The sequence below is a fragment of the Hibiscus syriacus genome, unplaced genomic scaffold (assembly GCF_006381635.1).
Source record: "Hibiscus syriacus cultivar Baekdansim isolate YM2019G1 unplaced genomic scaffold, ASM638163v2 tig00008013_pilon, whole genome shotgun sequence".
In the NCBI taxonomy this organism is placed as follows: Eukaryota; Viridiplantae; Streptophyta; class Magnoliopsida; order Malvales; family Malvaceae; genus Hibiscus; species Hibiscus syriacus.
Window position 1 is genome coordinate 809,521 of NW_024062150.1, and position 13,997 is coordinate 823,517.

General features: G+C 30.9%; 1 protein-coding gene and 1 pseudogene across 1 annotated transcript; one reads left to right on the forward strand and one right to left on the reverse strand.

Moving 5' to 3' along the window:
* Positions 1–1,052: 1,052 nt before the first annotated feature.
* Positions 1,053–5,602, forward strand: LOC120201934 (annotated as a pseudogene).
* A 3,112-nt stretch (positions 5,603–8,714) lies between these two features.
* On the reverse strand, positions 8,715–11,292 carry LOC120201846. The gene is made up of 7 exons (XM_039202381.1): positions 11,236–11,292; positions 10,951–11,002; positions 10,286–10,345; positions 9,853–9,900; positions 9,263–9,325; positions 9,134–9,199; positions 8,715–8,853 (listed from the first exon to the last, which is right to left on the reverse strand). The coding sequence occupies exons 2-7, from the start codon at positions 10,981–10,983 to the stop codon at positions 8,836–8,838; spliced, it is 288 nt and encodes a 95-aa protein (XP_039058312.1). The 5' UTR covers positions 10,984–11,002; positions 11,236–11,292; the 3' UTR covers positions 8,715–8,835.
* Positions 11,293–13,997: the final 2,705 nt, after the last annotated feature.

A 13,997-nucleotide genomic window follows, 5' to 3' on the forward strand; every position in this document is an offset into this window, starting at 1 on the left:
GAAATGAAAGGCGCATTCTAGGGGAAGCGTTTTCCATTATTATTCAGAGAATATTTTCCATGTCATAGTGTTCAATCCCATCCGAAATGAAAGGTGTGTTCCAGGGGAAAAATTTTCCATTATTATTCAGAGAATCTCTATCATTTCACATAACATGAATTGTTCCCCGACCCTCAATATCTTAAACTCTTCAATCCTAAAACTTTGTATCTTTGAAATCTCAACTCTCAAATGTGTAAACTTTCAAACTTTGAAACTCTCACTCTTAAACTAAGAAAATGACTTCTATTTCAGCTGTTGTTTACTATAATAGAGAAATTTAGAAAGATGAATACGGGGTTATTTTTTGATCAGATCATTATATCCTTCTATCATTAAGGAGAAACATTACTCTTCACGATTTAATCTCAAGGAAGACTCGTATTGAAAATAGTAGAAGACTTGCTACACTTCAATACAAATTTCTGAATGAAATTTTTCTGTTAACATATAAATCGTTCAATATCTTAAACGACGATGATGTTAGTATGATGGTTGATGTTTCCAGTCAAATTTCGAAATCTATTATAGATATGTATGTCACTTTTGTTGATGTGCATCCAATTCGGGGTATATCCTTATCCATTCATTATGGCTTGCATGAACGAGTTGATCAAGTTGACAATTTAACTCAAATAATCTGTAATGATTTCACGTCAATAATGGATAACCCACCTCCTGTTAGCATACCATCAAGTTCTAGAGGAAGAAATTCATCTGCCACTTTTTCCGACCGCAATATGGAGATGTGTTCCAATTCCAAGTGTAGATATTCATTTTCCAACACCTTCGACCTCAATATGGCAATGTCTTCCACACAACACTCGATTCATAACCCATATGGTGACATCTCTTCAAGTTCCAGAGAAAGACATTTATCTGGAAACTTGTTCGAACTAAACATCAGAGTCGCAAAATAACCCTCATCGCCTCCAAAAGAACCTCTTAGTGAGCCAGGAGCAGATGGTGCTAAAACTGGATTATTCCTTGAACCCGAGTCACCGCAATTCAACATGGACTCTGATGATGATGCGGATGAAGTTCCTACAAATATAGTACAATACGAGCCTCCAGGACACATATATGAATATGATTATGATGTGATGTACGGGCCAAAATTTCTTGATATGCCTTATATTGGAGACTATGAGATGCATTCATCAATTAATGATGGTGATTTACATCGTGAAATAGAGTTCAAATCTAAAGAATAAGCAATGATGAGACTTAAGAATTACAATATTCATAATTCAGTTCAGTCGACCGATTTACCCCTGAAAAGTATGTCTGTTATTGTGTCCAACCTGATAACGGCTACAATTGGATGGTTCGTGTTTCAAAGAGGAAAAAGACCGGCAGATAGGAACTAACAAATTACAGCAATCCCCATACATATTATGCACAGGGGATCAACCAATACCATCCAAACTTAGACTCCAACTTGAGTTGCCAAGCCATTATGCCCTTGGTCAGAGCAAGCTCCCATATACCTATTGCAGTGTTGATTTCTGCAATACAATCTCAATATGGGTACACCGTCTCCTACAAAAAAGCATGGAAGGCAAAACAGAATGCCATTATAAAACTACACAGTGAATGAGATTTATCTTACAACGAACTACCCAGTTGGTTTAATTTGGTTTAACGACTGAATATTGGGGCAACAATTGAGGTTGAAACTCGTTATACCTACCATAATAATCGAGTTCTTCGATATCGATTCCAATTCCATCGTTTTTTTTGGACTTACCCACAATGCATTAACGTAGTAAAATGTTGTAAAAATTAATGGTACATTCTTGTATGGAAAATACAAACACACTTTATTATTGGCAGTTGTCCAAGATGGTAATCGTAACATTTTTCCTGTTACCTTTGCCCTTGTTGAAGGAGAATATACAAAGTCTTGGGTTTTTTTCCTGAGAAATCTAGGGATACATGTTATCACGAGGGAACATATTTGTATCATTTCACACCGAGGAGTTGGGATCAAAACATCAATTAACTCTTTGGATCCAATATGGAAATGCCCACACATCCAACATCGACTCTGTATCTGACATATTATTGCAAACTAGCATGACATATATAAGAAGAATGATGAACAACAATTAATTATACGCACGGGTATGTTACATTTTTCCCAATTTCATTTCTCATTCATTTTCATTTTTGTATACTAACTACTTCATTTCACTTAGGTTATGAACTCTCACCTCAAACGTTTGAGGTTATGCTTCAAGAATTGTGAGAAAAAAATGAACATGGATACAATTACATCAGTGAAATCAACAAAGAAAAGTGGACAAACGCATACGATAGTGGATATCGATATGGACATATGACAACCAACTTAGCTGAGGCAATCAATTCAACCTTAAAGGGGCCCGTCATTTAACAGTAACTGCTTTGACTAAAATGACATATTTTTGTTTGGGTCAACTTTTTGCCAAGCTCGGGGGACAAGCTCTTACTAGGACACAAAATGATCATGTTTATCACCCACGATTAGTAGCATATATGCAGCAAAAGGTTGCATAATCAAACATCATGTTCGTAATAAGCTTTTCTCGCACCTAAGAATTATTTTGGGTCACAAAAATGCCACGAACTCTGCAAGGGATTGAATCTAACTCTTTCAAAATTAATCTACGAGATAGATGCTGTGACTATGGGTTTTTCAAGCTTTGAGGTATCTATGCTCTCATGTCATAGCAGCTTGCTCATTTTTTCGTCGAGACTATAAGAATTATGTGGATCTCATATACCAACTTTTAGAAGTATTCAAGGTATATGAATATGAGTTTCCCCCATATGTAATGACAAATAACTAAATGTGATTCAGACTTGGCTTCCAATTATACCATATTCAGACTTATTAAAGGATCCAGGTCATCCAAAATCCACTTGAATTCATTGTGATATGAATATTCGAGAGACATCAAGATAAAACTTAAGATGTGGCCATTGCAAAATCCTGACCACAATAGGAGAAACTGTACATCTATTTCATCACCACTTAACCGTTGACGACCACTCATGTAATCATATTTTCTAACATTTCAACCTATGTTATTTCATTTTCTTTTAGTTTCAATTAATGTGATTTCAGCTTGTTTGTTTTACAAGATGACCATTTCGTATATCTATATAATTTTCCAATTAAATTTTTAACGTTTATTTCTTACGATCTAACATACAATCAACTTTAACCCTACCCTACTTTAAAAACACAAACATTCTAACATACAATCAATTTTAACCCTAAACTTCTTTAAAACCCCTAAATCATACAAATATAACACCCTAAACCACAAAAAAACCTAAAACCAAATACAAACCCCTAAAATCACTTTAACATAAAATCCTAAACCTAAAAATGTCAGACATGGGAGGCGCATTTCCTACGAGGTGCATTCAAGAGAGGCACGTTCCATAGGACTTGCCATTCATAAAATCCATGGAAGGCGCGTTTCATGCGACACACCTTCCCTCCCCCGACTAAGGTGTATCTTCTACCGTGTGCCTTCTTCTCCCTCCTGAAAAAAGGTGTTAGATCGGGAAATAGTTAGGAAATGGTGTTTGATATGTAGTATTTTTTTAATAGGTTGATTATTTGGTCAAATATCCAAAGTTTCTGACCATGCAAGAAAAAAAATAAAGGTGATTTTGTTTTTTTAAAGGAGACAATGATAAAATTAAGTGAATAATTAAGGCAAAATAATTAATTAACAAATTAAGGTAGCTTCAAATTTCTTTTGGGATCTAGATCATTTACTATAGTGCTTGTGAAATTCGTCACGTTCACTTGATGAGTTTTATAAAATATATTAAAAAAATTATAATTCGTCATATAATATGGAATAAAATTGCATGGAACTCGTCACACTCTCATGATAAGTTTTAATTTTTTAATATATTTTATGGAACTAGTCACGTCTTCGTGACGAGTTTCACATACAATGTACAAATGACCTAGATCCCAAAATAATTCTCAACCACCCCTATTTTTTTAAAATTCTTACCAGTATTGTTTCCCTAATTTTGTCAGAGACAAGACATAAATGAAAGTTAAAGGGTTAATTACTCCATTCTTACATCAATTTCATTCATAATGCTTTAAAATTCTCGATTTTATACATGGTGGTTTTTACCCTTAACGGGTTCACCCACTTCTGTCACGAAAAGTGACGTGAAGCGCCATGACCACTAATAAAATGACACGTACACTTTTAAAAAATATTTTTTTTAATTTTTTTCATTCTACCAACCTCTAGTTCCTTCAACGTTTTTACAACGCTTCCTCCTCACTTTTTCTCCCATATTTTCCTCCTTTTTCTTCAGGAACCTGAAGAATAAGAGCTCAAACTTGAAATTGACAAAAAAGATGAAGAGGATATAACATACTCGATTATTAGATTCTTCAACTCATGTCCCTCAATTCTCGACCAACCTCGTTAAGGAAAATTCTCCCTCCAAAAGAACTGTAGTTCTTCTTGCAAAAAAGCATCGGATATTCGGTCCTTACTGGATCCGAAATCCTATTCTGAATCTGAGCCTGTTGAAAAAGATACTCTACGAGACAAAACAACAAGCAAGTTTTACGCGTGAAGACTCAACGAAACTATCGGTCTGACGACATTGTGATAGAAATTATATTCATTGTGAAAACTTGTCGAAGAATTTGACACTAGTGAGTTATTGGGAGTTTATCAAGGGAAACTAAGTGAAAAATACTAGACATAGAAGCGTACCTGAATTAATTGACATGTTAAAATCTGAGTATATCTTTGGTTGTGATATTTCAATAAGATAAAATTCTTTTGAGTATAAATTTTCTAACGGAGATAAAGAGAAAATATGAGATTATCTATTTTTTGGGACCATAATCCCATTATATAATTGATCTAAGAATTAATTATTATTTGTACTTATAACTCTACCTCTCATCAAATAATAAATATAACTTTAATGATATTTACACTTTTATTTCCGTGACACTTCTAATATCTTATTGACTTTATAACATAAGTCACTTAATTTATGTAATGTTTTATGATCAATTTATTATAAATATGTGCCCTTAATTATAGATTTTACCTTAATTATGAATTTTAATCCAACAATTTGATCATCTTCCCGATGTTGGGAGTCAGAAATGGGTGATAAATTGATGGTTTTGTTTAGAAATTTGCTGCAGAGTAACGGTTTCAGAGATGTTCATGTTTAAAACAGTGTCATTTCTGGGCTTTTAAAGCTAGAAAGGGTAAAAATTTTGGGAGCTTTATATGAATTTCAATTCCATGGTGATGACAGTTCTTTGCTATATGTTCTTATATATCGTTACAACTTGTACAGGTATTATGATGCTCGGGAAGTGTATGCCGCCATGGAAGCGAACAATGTCGAACCGGATCATGTTACTTGCTCAACAATGATAACAGTTATGCAAAAAATCGGGGGTACTGCGAAGGATTCATGGCAGTTCTTGGAGAGAGTGAATCGAAAAGGAGTTAAATGGAGTGTTGAAGTTCTGGGGGAAAATTTTAAAAATTTATTTTAAAAAATAAGGAGAATTTAAAAATATTTTTTAATGTGTCACATGTCATCTTGTCACAGAGTTTCACACCATTTTTCATGATAGAAATGAGTAAATCCGTTAACGACTGTTAATATCATGTATGGAATTAAAAAATTTAAAACATTATATTTCAAACTGAAAATTTGGTATAGTTTATGCATGAATGAAATAATTAACCCAAAATCAAAAATTATTTGGCTATTATTATACTTGTAAATCAGATAACCCTAGTACCGTTAGGGGGTGTTTGGTTCAAGGATTGTGGGATTCCCATGGGATGTGAATCCCACATTTCCATATTTGGTTGGCCGGGAATTTCATTCCCGGTAATGTTTTATTACCAATAGTAGATTTTTTGGGGTATATTACCGGGAATGTCATTACCTCCCCTTAGGTATTGTAATATTACCGGCGTTTTGGAGTAAAATGCCCTTAAATTTTTATTCTTTTTCAAAAATATCATTCTTCTGTCATTGAATAATAAAAATTCTACGAAGGTTAAATTACAAATTTATCCTTAAATTATTTTAGATTTACAAAAAAAAATCTATAATTAAAATTTTATATGAAGTTCAGGGGTTAAAAAAAATTTTACCCTTTCATTAAACTTTTTTTATATTTTTAATTTTGTAAAAAAAATTATATAAATATTATGAATTTAATTTTTTTAAAGAAAATATATAAATATTTTACAATTTGTAATATTATACAAATATATAATAAGGACAATTTGATCAAATATACATTCGAATAATCTTTTATTCCATTAACCAAACACGGTAATCTTACATTCCTGCTAAACCAACCAAACACAAAGTACAACATTTCCAGTAATTCTATTCTCTGGTAATATTTTATTTCTACTGATAATCTTACATTCCGTGAACCAAACGGACCCTTAGAGGAAACCCGCGCAGTGACCCGGATCCAAAGAGAGGATCCACGCTTTTAAAGTCCCTTTGGGTAAATTGTGATGGCAGTACCTCCGTCTTTTTCTAATATTATAATTTCCCATTTTATTTACATTTTATTCATTTTCTACACTTTAATTTATTTTGTTCAGAATTTAATCTCACATTTACTTTTCACATTGATTAATTTGAACTTTTATTTCTTCATTTATTTAATTATTTCCTTTAATTTTATCTTTATATTAATTTGACCCTTTATTTACTTTATGTTGTTTAATTTATTTCCTTTTAATTTTCGTTTTCTAATTTAATCCTTATATTTCATTGGCATCCATTTTATAATATATTATTCTATATACATTTCTTGTATATATTCCTTATATGATTCCACATTTTAAATATGGTATATGTTTTCTAATTCTTATTTAATATATATTAGCTTATTTAATATAGTATATACATATGATATATAGTTTTTATACTGAATAGTATTTAACCTTATACTTTTAAAATTATTATTCTATATTATTTGGTATATAAATATATTTTTGTAAATTTCATTATATATCTTTTATAGTTTTTATTTATAATATGTATTTAGTGAATAGATAAGTATTCCTTTAATATTGTACAAATCAAATTACTTTAGTGATTAAAGAAATTGTTGTTGTTTTTAAAAGTCACGGATTCGAGCATCAACAACTATTGAAGGGTAATTGAACGTTTATTATCAAATGATTGAGAGTACTTAGAACAAATACTAATTTGTAATAACCTTAGCTTAAACAAAAAAAAAGTATTCCTTTAGTATTTTATAATATATGTGGAAATTTTATAATTTTTTATTTTATTTTAAATATTTACATAGTTTTCTACATTCTAAATATTTTTATGTAGATTAAATAATTTTAAAGGTGATCCGTGAAATAGTGTCATAAATTGTTGAAGTGCAATTCCTTAAATCATTCCAACAAAAGGATATCTTTCTTATTTTTAAACAAGTTTTTAAATAAGATTTATATTAACTTTTTAATTTGTGATTATAATTAGTTGATTTTTTTAATTTTTTCATCATTAGCATTTTTATTTTAATTTATCGCCAATTTGTGATACAGTTACAGTGTGATGGAAGGTGGGCCTTCGGGGGTGAAGCTGGAGAAAATCAGCTACGATAATGAAGTTTTATACTATCGGTGATTTTGAAATGACCATCTAGTTCAGTTGGTAGAGCATAAGGTTCTTAATCTTGGGGTCGTGAGATCGAGTCCTACGGAGGGCATTTCATAATTTGGAGGTCTTCTACGGAAACTACTCTCAATATGGTGTTGGGGGTAGTCTACTATCTTACCTCCACCTTATCCCATTACATATGAGAATAAGGGTCAACTAATTATACTATCGGTGATACACCGAAGAACTTAAGTGTTTCATCCAGTGCACCGGGGTACTTTGCAAGGGTGTTGAAGCTTATCTCTTGGCTAGAAATTTAAATCGCAGTTGGAACCGTGCTTTTGGTTACATTACGTTTATCGCGATTATAGATATAACAAACATTATTTTGATGATTACAAGTATCGTGATCATACAATAATGGTTACGAATAACATCTCTACCACTATATAAAGAGCGCTATTACAATAGCAGACCGCTATTTTAAATATATGCTTTTTGCTAACCCTAATATCTGCAATTAAGATATATGATCCCTCATGCATCTAAGAGTGGTGTGATATGTTACTCTGATCATATTTATTTTCATTACAGTGGAAAAGTTTGAGTTGTAGCTTGTATCATCTTTATACCGTCGGATTCATAGCTTCTTAAGAGTGAGTACGTGTTCACTTAAAATTTGTATTTTTTTCTAATAGTTATTTATTTTATTGATGTAGTTCACCTTGAAATTTTATTTGGCTCATATTATTAAAAAAATGTTGTATTGTTACTAATAATCCACTGTTGCATCTATAATATTAAAATAAAACAAATGTAAGAAACTTGCCTTCAAATGATTACATCTGAATTCCATTTAACAACAATAAGAACTTGATATCTAAATTTTATTTAAAATAATTTGATCTAAATGAATCATTGATGCTTCCGGTTAATAAGCCTGTGGGCACGTATTTGATTATTTACTTGTATACCGAGATTTGAGTACAATTCATATATCAACTAGACCAAGAGGAGATAAACACATTGCAAGAATGTATACAAGATGAGCTTATTACAGAAATCAACAAACCAGACTATTTTATAATAATAGAAGTAGTAGTAATTAATACAAGCCCCAATTTCATCAACTTCTCACACCAGTTTAGGAGCCTGCAACATGCAAGGAAGAATTTGAAATCAGATGTTATAGTAGAGATTAGGGTTTAGGCAGAGACAGATATAAGATTTTATGTTAGGTGAAGAACTTGAACTTATAAAATTTCAGGAGCGTGGAACTCATAAAATTCAAGGGGACAAGAACAAATTTTCAATAGAAAATACATAGATAAAATTTAGAATATATCGTAATTTCAGATTTTTAGGGGGCGACCGCCCCGTTCCCACCTAGGTCCATTGCTGGATGTAGGGTTAAAATGTTTTAATGACTCACCGTGTTATTATCTCCACCGGATGTACAAGCAGGTCTCCTCGGAGGTAACTGTTGATGTGGTGTTCTCTGATATCATTGAAAGATTAGTAATTTTGGTTAACGCAGAATAATATACATGATACCATATACCTTGAGTTTCGGTCTTAGACTCTCGATTGCCACACTTGACTTCTCATTTACTGCTGCACCTTGCTGTTCCATATTCAAACAACAACAAAATTAGTTACTGGAAATTTCGAAAAAGTAATTTTAATATCAATTTTTATGTAAATAACAATCTTTTAGTTTTATTAAATTATAGCATACAATTTTGTTATTATAAAAACTATATTGTTTATACCAATTCTATTAAATAGCTTCAATATAAAAACTATTTTGATATGCACAATTCATTTTTTTAATAATTTAAAATGATATACCATTGACAATCCACACATATTGCAACTGCTCAAATATAAAATCTTTAGAGAAAACTATATCTTCTTCACTACTGAATTCATTTCATAATTAACTACTTTCAAAATAAAACTGATTTCAAGATTTAACGCTGTGTGTATAATTGAGCCACTGGTTTCCAGTTCAGCTTGGGACCCAACCTTTTCTAAGGCCCTAACCGACAAAATATAAGAGAAATGGACTCCAACTGTCAACTTTTGGGACATTAATCAAATTTTGTCTTTGCCTCTAAATCTAATACTCAAAAAATTGACAAATGTTACCTTACATAATGCCCAATCTGCTGAATCAAAGAAAGCACGTTCATGGTCCTACATATTCATGTTTTGTTAGCTCATTACATCAAAAATATAACTCAATTTGCTTTATTCTAAAATTATTTAAACAACTTCAAAATTAATATTTTTTTCTTTTAAATTTTGATTTTGATCCTTCTACTACTATGCATAAATTTGGCCACTCTTTTTATAACGGCACTACTTAAAGTATTACTAACATGGATTTCTTTAAGTTGAAAAGGGTGTTTTTAAGAAAATTCATTGAAATGGTTTAGGGTGCTAATCCTTTAAACTAACTGATGGCATTATAAAAGTAAAGGATAAAATTATATCAAATCAAGTCATAGGGACTAAATTCTAAATTTATGTAAATTAGAGTGACCAATATCACAAATTAACCTTCTTTTTAAATATTTACCTTTGAGATTAAGGGTTTCTTCTTTGGCACCAATCCTCCGTATTTGGCCTTTGATGTTTCCTGTATAAATTTAAATCAAGTTTCTAATAATCATTTTTACATAAATTTAAGATAATTAGATTGAAAATAGATAATTAAAATTAATAGAAAAAAATGATAACATATTTATTAAAAAAAATTAATTTCAACCATTTATATACATACTAGAAGTGAGAAACAAAATGTAGCAGTGTTGTACGTACACAAACGTACACAACTTGACGTGTCATCGTCACAGCCGTTGATATAGGGGACACAACGTAGCTATTATCTTAGAGATTTAGCACCATAAATCAAGCAAAAAGAGACAATAAAAAATCTTCCCTGGAATTAATTAAATTAAATTAAATAAATAAATAACTATGGTAGCTAAAAATAAGGGAGGGTGGGGGGGGAATCTCGAAAATTAAATAACAATTATAATTTCAACAAATAAAACGAGGGTAGAGTTGGAGAAATTATGTTAGACTACAACCATTCCGATGTGAGACTCAAACGTGGGACCTAATAGAAAAAGATCAGAACCGTTTACTCTTTAACCAATCATTATCTAAGATTGATATTAACACAAGTAAATGTTTAAAATTTTCAAGTAAAAAAAGTAAAATTTGCATTGTAATTCGTACCTCATTCTGCTGGGCGTTTTTGCAGTCTGCCATTTTTGGGGTTCTCTTCTCCCTGCTAGAATCATGCAAACATCAAACATCATTAAAAAAAACCCTACAAAATCCTGAACAAATTCATGTTTTTAATTTTACAAACATGTTCGTATTTTGTATATGTCGTCGTTCATAAAGAAAATATTTTTAAAAATGAGTATATAGCAGTCATATAGAAAAAACAATACAAGTAGAAATACAGGAAGAGACAGCGGCAGCAGTGGAGGAGGAGGAGGAGTCTTTTAGCATTACCTTGAAGAAGGAAAAAGAAAGGGAGAATGCAAAGAGTGAAAGATAAAAGATACAAGGAAAGTGAACAAAGGAGTTTGAGTGAGAATGTGAGATAAGAATAAGTATATATCTTAGCACACCTAAGAAAATTATCTCGTTTCTAAACTGGTCAAATTTTTAAGCAATCCTTGTATTTTTGGTGATGTTTGGAATTTAGTCCTTGTAATTAGAATGTTACAAATTAAATCCTCCAATATTTTTCATTTAAGGAACACAGTTCAAGTGTTTTAAGTGTTTTCTCAAAATTTGTCACCATGACTTGTTTGTTATGCTACTCTCATTATTATCGAATAAACAATGTCATGTTATATGAGGTAACTCTAATCAAAATATTAATAAAAGATACAAATTGAATCAATATTATGCTAACATTGTTACGAAAAAAAAACTAAAATTTTTAATTTTTAACTTTCTTAACGAAGTTTTTATAAATTCAAGAACTCACAAATTTCAACATTCTAAATTTTACGAGTAAGATTAGTGTGGGTAAATATATATTGTTAATGTATAAAAACTAATTGTTAGTATATATATATATATATATATATATATATGATTAATCTGAGATTAATACAAGATAATTTATGTTCAAAAATAACTCTCAACCTTTTGACAGTAAATGTTCATACCCCTAGCATTCATGATGCTCGAAACCGAGTCTTCAAGAAATAATAAATAATTTATTTATCACATAAATCATTTGGTTCGTGCAGTGCATATATATATATATATATATATATATTAAGTTAAAGCAAAAAAAGGGAAAATTTAACCCAATAAAATCACCAAATCAAACCAAAGAAGGGTATGGTTGGATTCTTCATTAATTGAAAAAATATGTATTAAAATTTTCCTTTTTCTAATTGGAAGTTGAAAAAGTGAAATTTGGGAGGCTATTCCGTTAATATATCAATATCAAATGACCCGTGTTTGGAACCCGAAAAGAATATGGTCCTTACGGAACTCTCACTTCTACCGACACCTCTTTCTTTAAACATGTGATATTCACCATTTTGAAAGGAAAAAAATTTGATAAAATTTTAAAAATATAGAAAAAACATTTATTGTAACGTTTGATTATATGAGTATTAATATAAGGAAAAGTTTAATCAACATATAAACATTAAATAAATTTGTCATGATATAAAATTCGAATCCAAATTAAAAAAAATGAGTATAAACTATTGACAGCATTCTATTAGACATTAACATGTTTAGATGATAATATATAGGGACGAAGTTATGTTTCATCCTGAGGTTACTGCCTCTCAAATATTTTATAAATTGAAAAAATATATGGTAAATAGCTACTTAAACCTTTAAATTTTAATTTATTTTTATTTTATCTCTTATTTCTATTGTTAATTACACTTTATTCCTTTAAGTTAATATCATGACTTCGTCCTGATAACATGATCCGTAGATGGGATAAAGTTAACAGGGATGAGACAAGAAAATTGTCGGATGGTCTAACTACTATGTCTCGAAATGGATAATGAGGAGGTATTGTTGTTGCTAGAATAAACAACTACTATGTCTCTTGGATCGTTCATTTTACCACATATCGTTGAGTCTGGGAACTACATTTTTCATGTTTATAGGGGAAGAAACAAGTTGATTGATGGTTTGACAAAACTTGCCTTTGACTCTTCCTTTTGATTATCATTTGTTTCAACATTTTTTCACGAGGAGAGTCATGGAGATTACAGCTTGAGATTAGGCTGATTTAGTTACTAGTTTCCTTGGTTTTTTAATAAGAATATTATAAAACAAATTAATTTATTGTTTGCGCATAATTCAATTTGTATTAATTAGTAATTGCAGCTGTTGATTTTAAAGGGAAATATGTTTTTTTTGTTGCCTTCCAGTTTCAAGGCTTCGTCCTGACTAATCTGGATCGACCCGGGTCGCACACCTGGCTTTGGTGGGTGAGTCTCCTAGTGGGTATTTTCTGCATATACAAGGACTCGAACCTGAGATCTTGCTAAAGCGATATCAAGCTGCTTATTACTTGAACCAACCCCGCTGGTGGAAAGATGTTATTTAGTATTTTTCATTTTATCTATTTTTGTTATCAATTTGTATTAATTAGTATGTTTATTCTGCTCATAGTTACCTTGTCAAGTTCGGGATATAATTGGTACTTCACAGAGTTCACAACGCTTATGAGTATTGTAAGACTACGGTCTTGTTAGTAACAAAGGCATGATAAAATTTATGTCTAGGAGGTGACGGAGGGATTGATCGTTATTATTGTTGACTAAAGCACCGAAAGGTGCATACAATTAATGAACCGAGAGGTGATTTGTTTTTTTGTTGAAAATGGATGGTATATTTACACACTTTAGTCACTAAACTTTAGGATATTTATAAATTAGTCCTTAAGCTTTAACTATAAATACCCTAGCTCATTTAGCTTCAAAACCATCCCAAATCATTCTAGCTTTCTCCCAATACTAGAGAATTTAGAGAGTTTCTTGAGAGTTGTTTTCTTTTTTTATCACGAGAGAATTATCATTGTTTTCTTCTTGTTAGATCGAGAGAAGTTGTAATTCATATTTTCTCATAGTGAAATTCTTCTACCGTTGCCCGTGGTTTTTACCCTATATTATTTAGGGGTTTTTCACGTAAATTTTGTGTCTCTTATATATTCATTTTTATTTTCTCAAATTATCAGTTGAGTTTTTGCTCTATCCGATAGCCGTCTTTCGCAACAATTAGTA